The sequence below is a fragment of the Notechis scutatus genome, chromosome 1 (assembly GCF_049901735.1).
Source record: "Notechis scutatus isolate UNSWTSFEM ecotype Mainland chromosome 1, rNotScu1.2, whole genome shotgun sequence".
Classification (NCBI taxonomy): domain Eukaryota; kingdom Metazoa; phylum Chordata; class Lepidosauria; order Squamata; family Elapidae; genus Notechis; species Notechis scutatus.
Window position 1 is genome coordinate 23572277 of NC_142009.1, and position 17680 is coordinate 23589956.

A 17680-nucleotide genomic window follows, 5' to 3' on the forward strand; every position below is an offset into this window, starting at 1 on the left:
CGTGTTTGTTTTATTGGAAAAGGGTTTGGGTCAGAACAGGCAGCCGGAATGACAAGCAGAAGAAGGATTCCTGGAGGATGACAAACTGTTTTAAAAAGTAACACAACCCCCAGGATTCACTGTCCAAGCTGACCAAGGCCTGGAGGAAGAGTCACATTTTAAAGAACTTTTATAAAATGTTATTTTAAAAAATTAATAAACCAGACATATTGTGTATTCAGTTCTGGGACATTGCATGCTGGTTATATGTGAATAGTGGGATGAAATCTGCAAAGTAGATAACACTGGATAGTGTCCCCTAATATCCTGCTTTGGTAAAGATCCATAGCCCAGCATGGCCAAGATGGGTTTTTTGGATGCAGAAGTTCAGCTTTAACATCTCTAGTTAATTAATCACACTAGGGACAAGGCCTGAGCTGGACCCGTTCTTGTTATCTTAAAATGCTCTGATGATATAGGAAGAGGCAGAGAGGAATTAGAGTTTGGTAGTCTGTCTTCCAGTCAGAACATCCTCAGGTTACATCTCCAACATAGTCAGGAAGAATAAGAAAAGGGTCTCTTAAAATTCTGGAAAGCTACTGCTGGAGAGTTGCACTGTTATGGACACCAGTTTTTACACCCTCTCCTGTGAACATCCCTGGGACAGATGCCTCCTTTCACAGCCAACATGTTCCAGCCAAATCCCCTTACTTAGGGGTACCAGATTTAGACTGCAAGAATCCGCATAACCTCTAGTTTGCAGAGGGTATCCTGCAAGTTAACGTTTTCCAGCTTCCTTTCTGAAATGTTTAGAATATTTCTTTTTGTTCATTTGTTTGCATTGCTAAAACCAAATAGAACGTGTCATGGTTTAACTTTGCAGGAGATGCAAGGGTCGATGAAAACCTGGGACTGATAACTATTCACACCCTCTTTCTTCGGGAGCACAACCGGATAGCCGGGGAACTGAAGAAGTTGAATCCCCATTGGAATGGAGAGAAACTCTATCAAGAAACGCGGAAGATCATTGGTGCTCTCAATCAGGTATTGAATGTTCTCATCTTTATCTCATAGCTTTTGCTGCTTTTAAATAACGTTTTGTTCACATAGTGGTATCCAAAGGGATATTGCAGGACTGAATATTGTGTCCAAAATAGATGTCTTTTTGGATAGAAAACAAATGAATAAAGGGGGGGAAAAGTCTTGTCCAAACTTTCCTCTTGCATGACTTGTTCTCAATATTCAAAACACTTTCCATCATTAAGCACAACATACATATGTCTCTTCTGCTGTTTAAGTTAGCACATTTCAGAACATGGCTAATTACTCTACAACTAATACCTCAAATAACACATGGAATTTTAAAACATAGGGTAAATATACTGAATGCTTTATCTTACTGTAATGAATCCCACTGGACAACAGATGGTAGATGAAGTAGTGTGGTGGCCTAGAGGTGGAGTTCTCGCTTTGCAATCAGGAAGCTGTGAGTTTGATCCTAGATAGAGGCAGATGTTTTTCTCTCTGGGCACAATGAGGATATATCTGCTGAATAAAATCCCACATTGGCGACAGGAAGGGCATCCGGCCAGTAAACATTCAGCTCCATTCAGTTGCCCAGACTCCACCCCACAAGGGATTATGGGGTCATTAAAAGGAGATGATGAATAGATGGTAGATGAATTCAAGCCACAAAAAAGTTGGATCTTCAGTAGAAGCAACAGACATTCTTTTTCAATGGTTTCAATTGTCAAGAATGGAATATAATGCCAGAAGATCAGCTCACTTATTAAGGTAATGCTATTATTGATTTGGCCAGAGAAAGCAAAGAGCAAGATAGAAATAAAGGCTACCGGTGTCTGAAAATAAGTTTTTCCTTTAGCGGGGTTCAACCTTGCCCCTTTAGGACAGTATTCCCAGATTCCTCAGCCAGCTTCGGCTGAGGAACTAGAGAAGTCCCAAGTAAAGAGCCAGTTGACCCTGCTTTTAAAGTATTTCATCAACTGCTTCTTAATGCTGATATCTCAAGATGTCAGAATGGTACTTTTCTTACTGTTCTCCATTTTACTCTATTTCTCTGACCCATAGAACTATGCTGCCTATGGCTGGACTTAAGCGTAGTACACAAAACTATCTGCTACAATGTCCTACCAGTCAATGACTACTTCAGCGTCAACCGCAACAATACAAGAGCACACAACAGATACAAACTCAATGTAAACCACTCCAAACTTGATTGCAGAAAGCACGACTTCAGCAACAGAGTGGTCAATGCCTGGAATGCACTACTGACTCTGTTGTTACATCCTCTAACCCCCACTCCTTTACCTTCAAACTATCCACTATTGACCTCACCACATTCCTAAGAGGTCTGCAAGGGGCGTGCATAAATGCACAATCGTGCCTACCGTCCCTGTCCTTTATCTGTACCTATTTCCTGTATTCATACTCATGTCTATTCTTATACCTATTATCTTGTAAGCGATTGACAAATCAAATCAAATGAATCAATCAATCAGTCAATCAATAGTTTAGGAGAGGCATTGTCTTACTGGAGCCACTAATCACCACTGTGCAGTAGTGAAGGGAAGCCATTTTGTGCTTTAGCTATGGCTGGTTGATGCTATCTACAGTGGTGGGATTCAAAAAATTTTAGTACCGGTTCTGTGGGCGTGGCTTGGTGGGTGTGGCAGAGGAAAGATACTGTAAAATCTCCAGTCAGAGGTGGTATTTGCTGGTTCTCTGAACTACTCAAAATTTCCACTACCGGTTCTCCAGAACTGGTCAGAACCTGCTGAATACCACCTCTGGCTATCTATCAAGAGTGAGGAAATTGCCTCAAGTTTGATTCTTCACCTCCAAGTGAAAACAAACCAGTGTGATGTAAGAGATACAAGAGAGAGTTTTTTCCCTTGTCTGTAGGACTGAGTAAATCCTCTGGAGAGGATTTTATAAATGAAGGCAGCGTTGACTAAGGTTACATGCAAATTTCTGCAGGTTGCTATTAAGCATTACTTCCTTCACAACTAGTCCCCTAAATTGTCAGGAGACCAGGACTAATATTTTGGCTGGGGAATTCTGGGAGTTGAAGTTGCTAAGGTTAGGAAACACTATAGTAGTTGAACTGTAGGGAATTTTGCAAGGCAGATGGCAGGCAGAAAAGTGATTCTTCTAGAGCAGGGCTGTCAAATTCATGGCCCGCAGGCCGTAGGCGTTATGTACTGTCCCACACCCGGTTTAGCGAAGGGGGAAAAAGTCACGATACATCATATGACGATGCCATGACAGCGTGAGTTGATACCCCTGTTCTAGAGGATGGAAGGTAACGGAGGGCACACTTAACCAAAAAATCTGGGTAACCTGGTGTTTCCTGTATAGCAGTGCCTGCCCTCTACAACGATACTCTCCTCAAAACCCCCATTTCCCCCATCCCAACTGGTATTTCAAAAGTTTTATAGATCTGGCTCTTCACCTGGGCCTTTGGTGAGAAGGATTTACCTCCTTTTAATGATGTTTTCCTTTTGGTTTTGTCATAATGCCATCTTTACTCTTCTTTTTCTTTGGGGTTGTTTGTTTTTAATATTTTAAACAATTTGTAAACCACCCAGATTTGCTGGGACTCATGCAGGATATGGAACTGGATATTTGGCTACACTATTTCCAAACAGCAAAAGAATTACATAAGGTTGCCGTTGAATCAGATCAAAAGACCTACCATTGTTTCTTAAGTTAGTTTATAATTTGTCCTCATTTTCTGAATGCTTGGTATTAATACTTAATACTCTTAGTATTAAGTCATCAGGTAGGAGTAAATAAAGAAAATAAATAAGTAGGCTGAGGCCCTTGGGGCTTACGTTGTCTTTGTATCATTGCAGATATTCACATACAGAGATTACCTACCTCTGCTGCTGGGCAATGATTTCTATAAACGGCTACCTGTGTACAGAGGCTACAATAAGAATGTGGACCCCTCCATTTCAAACGTTTTCTCCTTGGCCTTCCGATTTGGGCATGGGTCTGTCCCACCCTTTGTACCCCGCCTGGATGAGAAATTCCAGAACTCGCTTCCCTATTCCAGGACCCCACTTCATCTCACTTTTATGGCTCCATGGAGGATTGTGGCGGAAGGTGAGTTAGATCCCTCTTGAGCTGGGTTTCTCTAAGATCCTGCCCATTTCTTGAGAACTTAAACCAAGCCTGTTCAAAGCACAGCCTATAGGGCTAGGAACTATTCAATGCTCCTAGAAACAACCATTTTTGAAGAACAGGAACGAGCAACTCTAAATCTCAGGCTTGATGTTGTTTTTCCTAAGTGTTAAAATATTGTAAAAATGTTGTCATGGAATATGGGTCATGCTGATCTTTTAATTTAGCTTTTTTGTCCTAAAGTTTCCTTTCCTGTGCTATTTGCATAGCTCATTGCTATCAATATGTCTAATCTTTACTGTAGGGTAAAGTGTTACAAACCTATCACAGATATCTAATACTTTCTTTTCACAAGATAGTAAACTCCACCAAGGTGTTCTAGATCCTCCTAGAATGCAATGTAAACATGCCCGAAATCTGTCTGATGCAATCCTGCAGCTTTGATCCAGGAAGTACACAATCATTGTTATGTAAATAGTACCATTGTCTTTAAAAAAAGCAAAATCCTGCCCAGGCTCTTCCCCCTCCACCAATACAGAACCTTAAAAAAAATCCTGGGCCCACCCATCAGTTTGACTTGCCTATATGACATTCTCTAAAGCAATGTCAATGCAGCCTCGAGCCCTTAAATGCTGCTCATCCCTACTGCATAATGGAGAAATAGCAAAAGCATTTAGACTTATATAGCGCTTTTACAGCCCTCTCTAAGTGGTTTACAGTGTCAACATATTGCCCCCAACAATCTGGGTCCTCATTTTATCGACCTCAGAAGGATGGAAGGCTGAGTCAACCTTGAGCCTGGTGAGGTTTGAACTGCCAAATTGCAGGCAGCTGGCAGTCAGCAGGAGTAGCCTGCAGTACTGCACTCTAACCACTGTGCCACCACCTCCTGCCAACATCGGCTCGCTGAAGCATAGGGCTATCCTACAATGATATTTCAAGGAGACTGACATTTCTAAAGCAGGGGACCAACTGCCACCCAGAGGGACTTTGGGAGCTTCTGCCACCAGGGAAGAAGTATGAAGAATAACTGAGATACTGGGACCTGGGAAAACGCCTCTTTCAGACAGTGGGTCTTGGGGTTAGAATAGGCAACATTTTCTAAGTTGAGGTCCTCATTTTCATGTCTTGCTGGCTGCTGCATTCCAAACTGTGATTTGCGTTCATTTAATTCAAATGTATATTAGTATGGATTAATTTAAATTATGTTCATATACTTAATCTGATGATTATGCTGCATGTATTATGTAAATGTCACCAGTTTCACGTTACACATGATAAATTAACAGCTACTTCTGGAATGGCTCTGAGTCTCAAAGATTTGGGGAGCTCACTAGGACCATGGGGTCACAGATTATGAATTTTTGATGTGGACAAATTATCAATTAATCCTGTTTAGTGATGTAAACATGGCCAATAATGAGAGAAAAGATTAAAATTGTAATCTAAACACAAAGATAGATATATTTTGACCTTCCATGGGATAAACATTACCAGTTTAATTGTGCCAGTATAATAATAAATCATAAGGCAGCTTTAAAACTGTTAAACCCTGTATCAAATTTCTCTTTTTTTCTTTCTTTCCTGCCTTCCTTCCCTCCTTTTTTCTTTCCACCCTCCTTCCCCTTCCCTTCCCTTTCCCTTTCTTTCTTTCTTTCTTTCTTTCTTTCTTTCTTTCTTTCTTTCTTTCTTTCTTTCTTTCTTTCTTTCTTTCTTTCTTTCTTTCTTTCTTTCTTTCTTTCTTTTTCTCCTTTAAGTCAATGTTAACTGCTGCATTAGTTACTATACTTTTCTTGGATACATTTTTAAGAATATTTTTGCCTTCTTCTTCCTAAAATTGAAAGAGAGTGATCAGCACAAGGTCACCCAGCTGGCTTTGGGCCTTCAGTAGAATGGAAATAGAACTCACCAACCCCTAACTGATTCTCCTCAAATGAATATACCAGAGAGTTATCTCTTGAATTTAAATGTAGAAAGCAAGCTACTAATTAAAAAAAGACCTAAAGCTCTGGAAGCCTTGGTTAGAAGATACTTTCCTTTCAGAGACCATAGTTGTTTTTCTCTTCTAGGTGGCATTGATCCCCTTGTCCGTGGCTTCATGATAGACCATTCCAAGCTGATGAGGCAGGACCAGATGATGGTTGAGGAGCTTCAAGAACGGCTCTTTGCACAATTGGAACATATTGGTCTTGATCTATCAGCTCTGAACCTGCAGAGGGGACGAGACCATGGTTTGCCAGGTACAGTAACCTATTGTAAAGGCAGATTTGTCATTGTCCTTTCAATAGCAACTTAAGAAAGGCTGTCCAAATTAACAGAATAACAGAGTTATAACAGAATAACAGAATAATAGAACACCTTGGAGGTGTTCTAGATCTAGTCCAACCCACTGCTCAAGCAGAAGATATACCATTCCAGTTAAGTGTCCGACCAATCTCTTCTTAAAAACCTCCAGTGATGTAGCACCCACAAATTCGGAAGGCAAGCTGTTCCACTGGTTTAATTGTTCTCACTGTTAGGAAATTTCTCCTTAGTTCTAGTTTGCTTTTCTCCTTGATGAGTTTCCATCCATTGTTTCTTATCTTGCCTTCTGGTGCTTTGGAGAATAGTTTGACCTCATCTCTTCTTTTTGGCAAATATTGGAACACTGCTATCATCTCAATCCTAGTCCTTCTTTTTGCTAAACAAGACATACCCAATTCCCCTGTTCTTCATATGTTTTAGCCTCTAGTCCCCTAATCATCTTTGTTGCTCTTTTTAGAATCTCTACATCTTTTTTGTAATATGTGATCAAAACCAGTGGTGGGATTCAATTTTTTTTACTACCAGTTCTGTGGGCGGGGCTTGGTGGGCGTGGCAGGGAAAGAATACTGTAAAATCTCCAGTCAGAGGTTGTATTTGCTGGTTCTCTGAACTACTCAAAATTTCCGCTACCAGTTCTCCAGAACTGGTCAGAACCTGCTGAATACCACGTCTGATCAAAACTGAATGCAGTATTCTAAGTGTGGTCTTACTAAGGCTTTATAAAGTGGTACTAATTCTTCACGTGATCTTGATCTGGTCCCTCTGTTAATCTTAGAGTCTTAGTGGACAAACACTTAAATATGAGCCAGCAGTATGCAGCCGCCGCCAAAAAAGCCAATGCAATCCAAGATCCCTAGTTACCGCTATTGAGCCAGGTTTCACTTAATCTCTACCTGTACATTTGGTTTTTCTTGCCTAAGTGTGAAACTTTTCTCTACACTGAATTTCATTTTGTTAGATAGGTCCCAGTGCTCAAGTCTTTCAAGATTCATCTGGATCTTGAGCCTATCTTTTGGGGTGCTGGCTATTCCTGCCAGTTTAGTATCGTCTGCAGAGTTGATGTGTCCTTCTATTCCCTTATCTAAATCATTTATGAAGATGTGCTGGGCCTAAAACAGAACCTTGAGGTACCCCACTGCTTACTTCCCTCTATGTAGATGTAATTCAATTGAGGTACAGATTCTTGTCTTCCTTTCCAACAGCTTTCAGATCTGATGGGACCATAATTCCCAGAATTCTAAGAGCAGAGGTGGTATTCAGCAGGTTCTGACCAGTTCTGGAGATCCGGTAGTTTGGAGAACTGGCAAATCCCACCTCTGAGTGGAGATTTTACAGTATCTTCCCCTCCCATGCCCACCAAGCCACACCCACAGAACCGATAGTAAAAAAATTGAATCCCACCACTGTCTAAGAGGACTGACTGATGAATTCTGGGATTTGCAGTCCCAGCATATCTGAAGTAGGAGAAGACTGTTCTTACACTTTATGGGCATTTTTTCTTTCCTGTTATCCTACCCTACCCTGTCCTGCCCTGCCCTGCCCAAACCCTATTGATATGCATGATTTCACTAGTTTTTAAAATAGACCCAAAATGAATCCCAGCCTGACAGAGACATTAAAAACATGCCTATTATGTAACACCTGCTTGCAGATCCTACAGCATTCTAGAAATAATTTGTGTGGGAAAGTCACCTTTTTCTTTACGTTCTTAAAACATACATCAGATTTGTTTCCTGTTTAAACAAATCCAGCAACACAAGTTGGATTACTTGCAACTAGGGATACTTGGGGAAGGGGGGAAAACTCAAGATGGTTGCTGTGATACAGCCCCGCCCCCTTTTAAGTATAGGAACTTCCCTGTCTGTAATGATGATTGTTCCTTCTTGTAGGGTACAATGCCTGGAGACGTTTTTGTGGCCTTTCTGCTCCAAGCAACGAAGCCCAGCTTGCTGCAGTCCTTCGCAATCGTAAACTGGCAAAGCAGTTCATCAACCTTTATGGGACACCTGAAAATATTGACATCTGGATTGGAGCCATGGCTGAGCCCTTCGTCCCAAACGGGAGGGTGGGACCTCTCATGGCCTGTCTCATCGGAACTCAGTTTAGAAAACTCCGAGATGGAGACAGGTGGGTGCTTTTCAAACCATTTATGAAATCAATGGCAACATCTGGATTTAGCACACAGATTTCTCTGTATGCCAAATCCAGATGTTGCCACTGATTTCATAGCTATACTTGTTTTTGATTTTAAGTGATTGTGTGCTACGGTAGTTTTAATTATCATTTATTTTATTTTGATAATTACTTTGCTACAAAACTATGTAGTCGGACTTAGTTTTTGGGGAGGAAAATAAGGGGGGGAAAATTCTGCTTACCAGCATCCATCGGTATTCCTCTGGCTAGCGTGCTACCAGTGTGTGAAAGAGGTGAGGGCTGTTTGGAAAGTGAAATAGTATTTGCTGTGTGAGCAACTGTTCTGTACTAAAGCTGCTAACTATTCTCTAGGCACATTGCCAAGGCAATCACCAAATTACCAACACAGAGGGTTTCTGGTGGTTTCCTATAGAAATACTTCCAGGTACAGCCCAGCTTAGCTTTTTAAGATCAGCCAAGATGATTAGTTGCTTCTCCCTGCTGTGACCAATGTCCAGAGCTCATCAAAAGAAATGATTTTCTATGATTAACCCTTCAGCTCTTGGCTCACTAAAGTACTATTTTTACTTCCTCAAGTTAATTTTATTATCATTTCTATTATGATTCCTATCATCATTATTCACCTATTGCAACTTTTCACCCTTTTTTTTTTTGGCAGATATTGGTGGGAGAACCGTGAAGTTTTTACCTCATGGCAGCGCCGTGCTCTGAGAAGTGAGTCATTTTCCCGTGTCATTTGTGACAACACACACATCAAAGAAGTGTCCAGAGACATTTTCAGAATAAACCGCTATCCAAGAGATTTTGTGAGCTGCTGTGACATCAAGAGTCTGGATTTGTCAGCTTGGAAAGATTAGAATCAAAATCAGAGCAGAAGGATGAGACAGGAAGTGTGGGACAGGACCTTGAATCTGCATGGAGGACCTGGAACCTGAGGGACTTATAGCCCCTTTCGCTCATACTCTAAAACATGAAACAAAATGGCGCTAACCAGCTTCTACTGTCAAGGACAGTTCATTTTAAGTGGACTACTATAAACCAGACAATGGGAATCAAATAAAATTGGGCTATTAACAAACCCTATAAGTAAATACATAAGGAAGTTGTGGTCTCCCTGCACAGTATTGCATATTTGTCAGAATCCTGATTCACTTCCCCAACTACCACATTTTCCGGAAGTGAAAAGCATTTGGATCAGTTGTACTGAGTATTTCCAGATGGGAGCATTTTTTTTTTTTGGGGGGAGATCAGGATAACCATGCAGCCAAAGCCCTGAATCTTTTTTTAATACATCAAATGTGCAAAATTCTCAGCCCAACTCACCTCACAAGGATGTCGTCGTGGGGAAAATAGGAGGAGGGAGTGTGTTGGATATGTTCACCACCTTGAGCTATTTGTGAAAGTAATAAAGGCAGGAAGTTAAATAAATAAAATATGGAAGAAAAGGGTGAGGTTTTGACCACACAGTTGTAGGTGTCCTCTTGATTTTTTTGATCTCCTCCCCCAAGGATGTCCTGTTGGGAGAGTCTTGTAGAGAGTTGGTGCCATAACTGAGCACTATTATGTTGTTGTCCATCAAGTCTCCCACAGGAGAGGAACCTTCAACATAACTAAGTTTGTACTGGAGAAGTTGAATCAGTCTGAAATACATGCTATATCCTATAGGATTTTACAGACCAAAACTAGGATTTTGATTTGTAGCCAGAACCTACTGGGAACCATTACATAACCAGTATCAATGTTATGTGTGAGTAGTGACTTTCATCTGCCAACAAACAGGCTACTTCATTTTGCAACAAGAGTTGTTTTTAAGTAGTCTTCCATGGTAGTACCATGTAAAGCAGGGATCCCCAACCTTTTCAACGCCGCGGCCCGGTTCCGACATCAGCTGGGCGCCGCGCCCGGTACCAGCGTCAACTGGGCGCCGCCATCTTTTATGACGAAAGGCGCTTCGGTGACGTCACCGGGCGCTGTTCATCATAAAAGATGGCGGCGCCAGCGCTCTGGTGAGCTTTTCGGTAGAAATGGCTTTCTACCGGAAAAGCTCACCGAAAGCAGCGCCGCCATCTTTATGCGAAACAGCGCTTCCGGTGAGCTTTCTACCCGGAAGCGCTTTTTACAAAAAGATGGCGACGCCCAGCAACCAGCGGCCCGGTAAGGGTTGTTCACGGCCCGGTACCGGTCCGCGGACCGGCGGTTGGGGACCCCTGATGTAAAGGGCATTCCAGTAATCTAATCACTTTCTTCAGCTTCTGCTCCACAAAGCTATTTTGTTAGCCAACATTAAAAACTTTGGATCAGGTGCATTGTGTTAACTTTGACCCTGAATCAGGATTAGAAGTTTGCATTCTCTTTAGAATAAGGTTTTTAATGGGGCTCTGAAAAATTTACAGACACGAAGCTGGATTTAAATTCTTCTCTTCAGTTATGTACACAAAGAACTGGTATTAGTTGGGCATCTAGCACTGTCACTTATAAACTCTGGGTATGGGTATGGGTATATAATGTATATGGATTAACAGCCTATTGCTTAAAATCAGTTTTGTATTCTAATAATTGCTTAGGCATAGCTGGGAGAAAGATCTGGTTATTTTTTAAAGAGAACTGTTGATAGGATCGCATCATTAATAAAAATGGAAGGATACAAAGAGCTGTGTCAATACTTTTTGAATTCAGAAATATAAAAAGATAATTATGCTTATAGGCTGCTGTTTTATGTGGCACAATATTGTCTGGTTTATTCTTCTGGTTTTCTGTGAAATAGATCTCTCTAAAGCAAAATAAGTATGCATCCATCCTCATTTCTCTCCAGATTCAAGCTTTCTGGACTAGAAATGTGCAAATGAGCATATATTTTTGTATATGTTGGACAAAAAGTGAAATGCATCAGCTCACAAGGTGTTAACTTCTAAAGTTTCCTGGGGGAAATTTAAAGCATTTTTTTAAATGCAGGGGATTACAGTATTTTTGCGCAGAGCCTTTCCTATTCACCACTGCTAACATCCTTGTCTAACCTAGTAAATAACGTTGTACATTCCACAAATTCTGTTCTATTCTGCTCAAGAAGGAAATTGCAACAGTATTTCATGCGCTCCACAAATAGAGAACCTTCTATAATTTGATTGCCTTGTATGATTTGAAAAAGTGGACATCTCGAACATTGCAGACAGCTATTTTAATTTGGCATTCCTTTCTCATTGCTCCAGATTAAGCATAAACAATGGCAGTGAGGGGAAACAGCTAAAGCAGGTTAAAGAACGCTTTCTCAAAAACAAAAATTCCAGGTTGCTGGCAGAACTTGCTTGGATGTTCTTCTATAGAGGAGAGAGAGAGAGAGAGAGAAACATAAAAATAACCTATTATAGGAACAAAACAACCAAGCTCAATAAGACCAATAGCTATTCTGTCATGTCTTCCACCCCACTCTATCCATTGTATTTCACCAAAATTCTCTCTTTAAAAAAAAATATGTTGAAAATTATTCTGTTTCCTCAAATTAAATAGGAAGTGGCAAAACTGAATTGCTGCTTGCAGAGCAAAATGACAATGGTGCTTTAATAGGATAAACTGAATAAACCTCTGGAGAAGAGGATTTCTAAGTGAGGGAGGATGAAGAGAGTAATTTGTTAAATTTTCCTTTAAAAGTTGTGCACAGCAATGAATTTGAGGTTGGTTTAGAAACAGGGCACAGAATTTGCACTTGGTGCCAACCCCAACAGCACATCCGATGAGAAAGTGACTTCTAACAAAATCGGCTTTTCCCATCTAGCAAGATTGGCATGTCATTGGGGCTTTGCAGTATCGCACGTTGTACTGTTTGTATGAGCATCAGGCGAGACAAGGCTAATTTGGATTGGTTGGCTTATAGTTCAGAACGTTACAGGAAACCACATTAAGTTGTAAGAGGTTCTTTGTTTGATATTAGCATATTTTGGAAACAGTTGTTGTATTATGATTTAGCAAGTTGTGTGAAATAAGATTGTATGTGTGTGTGTGTGTATGCATGCACACATATGGCTCTATTTGCTTTTCCTTTTCTTTTGCAGCTCCAGTTATTTCTATTGTTGGATGGGCTTCCTTCCCCCCCACTCCCCGATCTCAGAGAAAGCAAGGGCAATGTTTCTCATTGTAAGCAACTTTACAATGTATAGACTTCAACTCCCAGAATTCACTAGCCAGGAAACTTGCTGGCTGGGGAATTCTCGGAATTGAAATCCACACATAAAGCTGCTGAGGTTGAAAAATATTGAGAGAGGGGACAGAGGATGAGGCACTGGGAATAGTTATGGTGGGGAGGAGGGGGCTCAGAAAAGACTGCACATATCCTCTGTGACATACACATACACACCCCGCTCACACAAAGGTACACATGCATGCACACATGTTTGCATTCTCTTCTGGGGAATATTGTTTTATAACTAAGGCTAAAATGATACCCCAAGGAAAAGCTCATGAATGCAAATGTAAAGATTGCATAGTTGTGTCCGAAACCAAATGCATCTTACCTTCACCGATCTATTAAGGAGACTTTTTCCATGGAAAGAGGCTGAGCCTTGGGATGGCGTTGCAGTTGACAAAATTACGTGGATACTGGTTGGCTCGGAAAATGAACACAGGTACCTCACGGATGTAGGTATTGTCACAGATGATGCGTGGCAATGAGGCTTGCCTAAGAGCCTGTTGCTGGGCTGGGGTGAACACACCAGGGTTCTCCCACCAGAACCTGGGGGGGGGGGGGCAGAAAACTTGTCACATGAAGAGCAGCCTCCCAAATTTACAGAAACTTTCTTGCTGGAATGAAGCAGTTACAGAAATTCTAGACCTAGAAAACCTAGAACTACGCCGCCTTCGGTCCGATCTAAGTATAGTATATAAAATCATACATTGCAATGTCCTACCTGCAAATGAATACTTCAGCTTCAACCATAACAGCACAAGAGCAAACAATAGATACAAACTCAAGGTTAATCGCACCAATCTTGATTGCAGGAAATACGACTTCAGCAACAGAGTGGTCAATGTCTGGAATAGTCTACCTGACTCTGTGGTTTCTTCACCAAACTCCCCAAAACGGTAACCTTAGACTGTCTACTATTGCCCTCACCCCTTTCCTAAGAGGTCTGTAGGGGGCGTGCATAAGCGCACCAGCGTGCCTACGGTCCCTGTCCTATTTTTTCTTTTATTTTTCTTATATGTACCCATGTATTTATAACTATGTTTTTACTTATACCTATTTTGTAAGCAATTGACAAACCAAATAAAATAAAAGAAAAGAAAAGAATAAAAGAGTTGGAAGGGACCTGGGAGGCCATTGTCCAAACTCCTGCACAGGCAGATACCCTACACTATTTCAGACAAATGGTTGACCAATCTCTTCTTAAAAACCTCGTGTTGGAGCACCCACAATAACCCACAAGCCATTCCACTGATTAGTTGTTCTGTAAGGAAACCTCACCTTAGTTCTTGGTTTTCCCCTTGGTCATTTTCCATCCATTGCTGAAGCCACTAAAGTGCCTGTTGTTTCAGAGGACAGCCTTTTACTTCAGAAAACTGTCCTTTAAACTTATTTTTCAAAACCCCACTTGTCCTTAATTTGGGGCATTTAATTTTTAACGTACAAATGGAATTACTTAATTCAGTCTTTTTTAAAAATGGATTTTTCCCCCATTAAAAAGCCATTTAAAATTGCTTTTAAAAATAAATTGATATCTTATGATTTGATTTTACAATATTTTTGCTCTATAAGATGCTCTGGACCATAAGACGCACATTAGCTTTATTCTCCACAGACATGAGACTCCAACTTTGAGTAGGGGGTTGGACTATGAAACTCCAAGGTCCCTTCCAGCCCTATGATTATATTTTTCTTTTTAAATGTTTACATCAGTTTTAATCTGTAATTTTTTTGGTATCTACAGGGTGGGGCGAACTCCATGGATGGTTTTAGCTGGAGTTGGTAACTCTAAATTGATATCATGGGAAACTGAGCAAAACAGATTTTGTCTGTGTTTATTGTGCATATAATTTTTTTAAGGGATCATTTTCCGTTCAGGTTAATACAGTGTTTGGGAATGCTGGGAACTGAACCTTATTCATTCAAAGCATGTCTTCTATCCCTAAGTAGCAGCACAACTTTCAATTTTTCTTTTCTGTAGTGAAAACAATTGAGGTTCATTTGCTATGTAGTAGATCAAGTGGATACAGTGAAATAGCATTTACTCACCTGTCCCCATCACGAAGGTTTCGGAACTGTTTCCGAAAAATACACGCAAAGAGAGGCCCAACCCTGGCATTCCGGAGGAGTGGCTCAGCCACTCCCCCAATCCAGAGGTCGATATTCCTGGGTGTCCCATAATGTTGAATGAGCTTCTTGGCCAGTTGAGGATTCTGGAGGACTCGGGCCAGCTCATTTTCATTGCGAGGTTGTGAGAGGCCACATAATTGCCTCCAGGCATTATAACCTATAGAACAAGAATAGTGGTCAAAAGTTCTGCTCAGTTGAAAAATGACGGTCTCTCTAGTATCATTCCATGTTGCAATCTCAAACATTTTTAAGGCTGAACTGTAATTTTCTACATTAGTTTTGGCTATAATGGCAGCAACCCACAATCTCTGGTGTTTCCTGCAAAATGGGAACACTCTACTCTTGTTACCTGAGAGGCCATGATCTCGGCCACGCTGCATGTTGAATGATGGCAAATCCAATCCAAATTTTGCAACTTGCTGAAAGAGTCGGTCTCGGAGACCCTCTACTACTATCTGATCTTGTCTCGGCTGTTTGGCTGGTGTACCTATTAGGCCTCGTAGAATGGGATCAATGCCTCCTGGAAGAGACAGGAAATAACTTTCAAAAGCAATGCCCATCTTGTAGCTCTTAACCAAACATAAGGAGAAATCTCAGCAATTGAGTGGATAGCCTTAGAGGTCTTCATGAAGCTGAACTGAAAAACCCTCCTGAAAATTCTTCAGCCAGCAGAAAACTCAATAGGTATAAAATTTGCTGATTTGGGAGCAACGCCAACCTTTATGATGATAGAGCATATTAAGGACAAAAATTGGTGGATTCCCCCGAATTTCTTACTTCTCCTATCAAACATTACTTGATAGTAGGAAACACACACCAAATAGTGTCCTTATTGCGGTGTGAAACTGAGATGAGGAAAAAGCAATATTTTGACCAGCTGATTTGGCTATCAGTCAAGACTTATTCCCAGTTATTTTTTTAACCTTATTTAAGTTTAAACATTATTTAATCTTAGAAGATTGACTTAATTGATTTATATGTCCACTCATCTCATAGATATGACTCTGGGTAGTTATACCAAAAATAACAACAAAATAAATAATAAAACACCAACATTTTAAAAACAACATCAATAACATAAAAGAGCAGCTGAGAACATTTACAGCACCCCACATTCAAATAAACCATGAAGCCAATTCGCCCATAGAACCGGGGCACCAGGCTAGATGGCAAAGCCGAGCTTTTAATGTCTGATGAAAGACCAACAGTCAGGGCGAGTCTAATCTCAAGGAGGATATTCCAGAGGATGGGCACAACGTGTTTCTGGGTCAGAAGAAACTCTCCTGTGGATAGGACCAGTGGTGGGATTCAAATTTTTTTATTACTGGTTCTGTAGGTGTGGCTTGGTGGGCACGGCTTAGTGGGCATGGCAGGGGAAGGATACTGCAAAATCCCCATTCCCTCCCCATCCCACTATCCTGCTTTCCAGCTCTGTTCTCCTGTGCAGGGCAACAAAAGAAGACCCAGCCAATGAGCTGGGACACAATGGGAGGCAGGGAATAGATGGGGGCAGGGCCAGTCTCGCATGCCAAACAATTAATATCCACAATTGTCTGTGACATTGCAATTTGCAGCAGATTAAGCTTCTTCTCATGAGCAGCCCCATGTGGAACATGTTGCAGTAACCCAAACAAGAGATGACTAAGGCATGAGTTATTGTGAGCTGGGCCTCTTAGTCCAGGAATGTACACAACCAACACACAACACAAAACCACGCAAAGGTTCTTGTGGATACAGCTACTATCTACTCTAAGCATCACCTTCAGGACAACTCCCAGATTGTGCTATCCAAGAACTAACCAGGTCCATTTCAGCTTAATTTTTTGAGATAATCCAAAATTGCCCGCTTGCTGGGACTTACCTTCATAGATGACTCTCCATGTAGCAAAGAACTCATTTTCTAAGGGTGTTTGACTCAGAACCCGATAACGGCTGTCTAAGCGAGGAACAGTGGGCCGCACCAAAGTATGCCCAAAACGGAAAGCATTGGTAAAGGAGCTGGAAATTCGGGGATCCACAGAGTCATTGTAGCCCCTGTAAGAAGGCAGAGGACTAGAATCCCCCAGGACGGCAGGTAAATAGTCTGTATAGGTGATTTTCTGGAGCAAAAGGACAAAAAGTAGAGTCATTCGGACTAACGATCATCAAATACTAGAAGCAGAAGACCAGTCTTCCTCAATATGATGCTATGAGGTTTGTTCTTAACTATATACATTTTTGTATATACTTATTTGGCTTCTACAGTATCTCTTTTGCAGGCTTACAACAAGACAGAATACAGATAGTCCTTCACTTACAACTGTTTGTTTAGTGACCGTTTGAAGTTACAATGGCACTGAAAAAAAGTGGCTTGAATAGAATAGAACAGAACAGAATAGAATAACAGAGCAGGAAGGAACTTTAGAGGTCTCCTAGTCCAACCTTCTGCTTAGGCAGGAAACCCTACACCATTTCAGACATGTTGGTTATCCAACATCTTTTAAAAAATGTCCAGTGTTGGAGCATTCACAACTTCTGGAGCAGTGGTGGGATTCAATTAAGTTTTAGTACTGGTTCTGTGGGCATGGCTTGGTGGGTGTGTCAGGGGAAGGATACTGCAAAATCCCCATTCCCTCCCCACCTCACTAACCTGCTTTCCAGCTCCATTCTCCTGTGCAGGGCAACCAAAGAAGACCCAGCCAATCAGAGGTAGTATTTGCCAGTTTTCTGAATGACTAAAAATTTGCACTACTGGTTCTCCAGAACTGGTCAGAACCTGCTGAATACCACCTCTGCTCTGGAGGCAAATTGTTT

At 41.2% G+C, this 17680-nt stretch overlaps 2 protein-coding genes across 2 annotated transcripts in view; one reads left to right on the forward strand and one right to left on the reverse strand.

Annotated features, from left to right (window-relative positions):
* The window catches only part of LOC113414537 (myeloperoxidase-like), a 28217-nt gene extending 17770 nt beyond the window's left edge, over window positions 1-10447 (forward strand). Inside the window, exons 9-13 of the mRNA XM_087958549.1 lie at window positions 863-1023; window positions 3855-4107; window positions 6195-6365; window positions 8319-8556; window positions 9242-10447. Coding sequence (XP_087814675.1) covers window positions 863-1023; window positions 3855-4107; window positions 6195-6365; window positions 8319-8556; window positions 9242-9440 — 1022 coding nt within the window. The 3' untranslated portion in view covers window positions 9441-10447. The remainder of the gene's footprint in view (window positions 1-862; window positions 1024-3854; window positions 4108-6194; window positions 6366-8318; window positions 8557-9241) is intronic.
* Window positions 10448-11739: 1292 nt separating this feature from the next.
* The window catches only part of MPO (myeloperoxidase), a 38835-nt gene continuing 32894 nt past the window's right edge, over window positions 11740-17680 (reverse strand). Inside the window, exons 11-15 of the mRNA XM_026671683.2 lie at window positions 16749-16986; window positions 15237-15407; window positions 14807-15044; window positions 13089-13306; window positions 11740-11897 (exon numbers count right to left, since the gene is read on the reverse strand). Of these exons, the coding sequence (XP_026527468.1) occupies window positions 13102-13306; window positions 14807-15044; window positions 15237-15407; window positions 16749-16986 (852 nt within the window). The 3' untranslated portion in view covers window positions 11740-11897; window positions 13089-13101. The remainder of the gene's footprint in view (window positions 11898-13088; window positions 13307-14806; window positions 15045-15236; window positions 15408-16748; window positions 16987-17680) is intronic.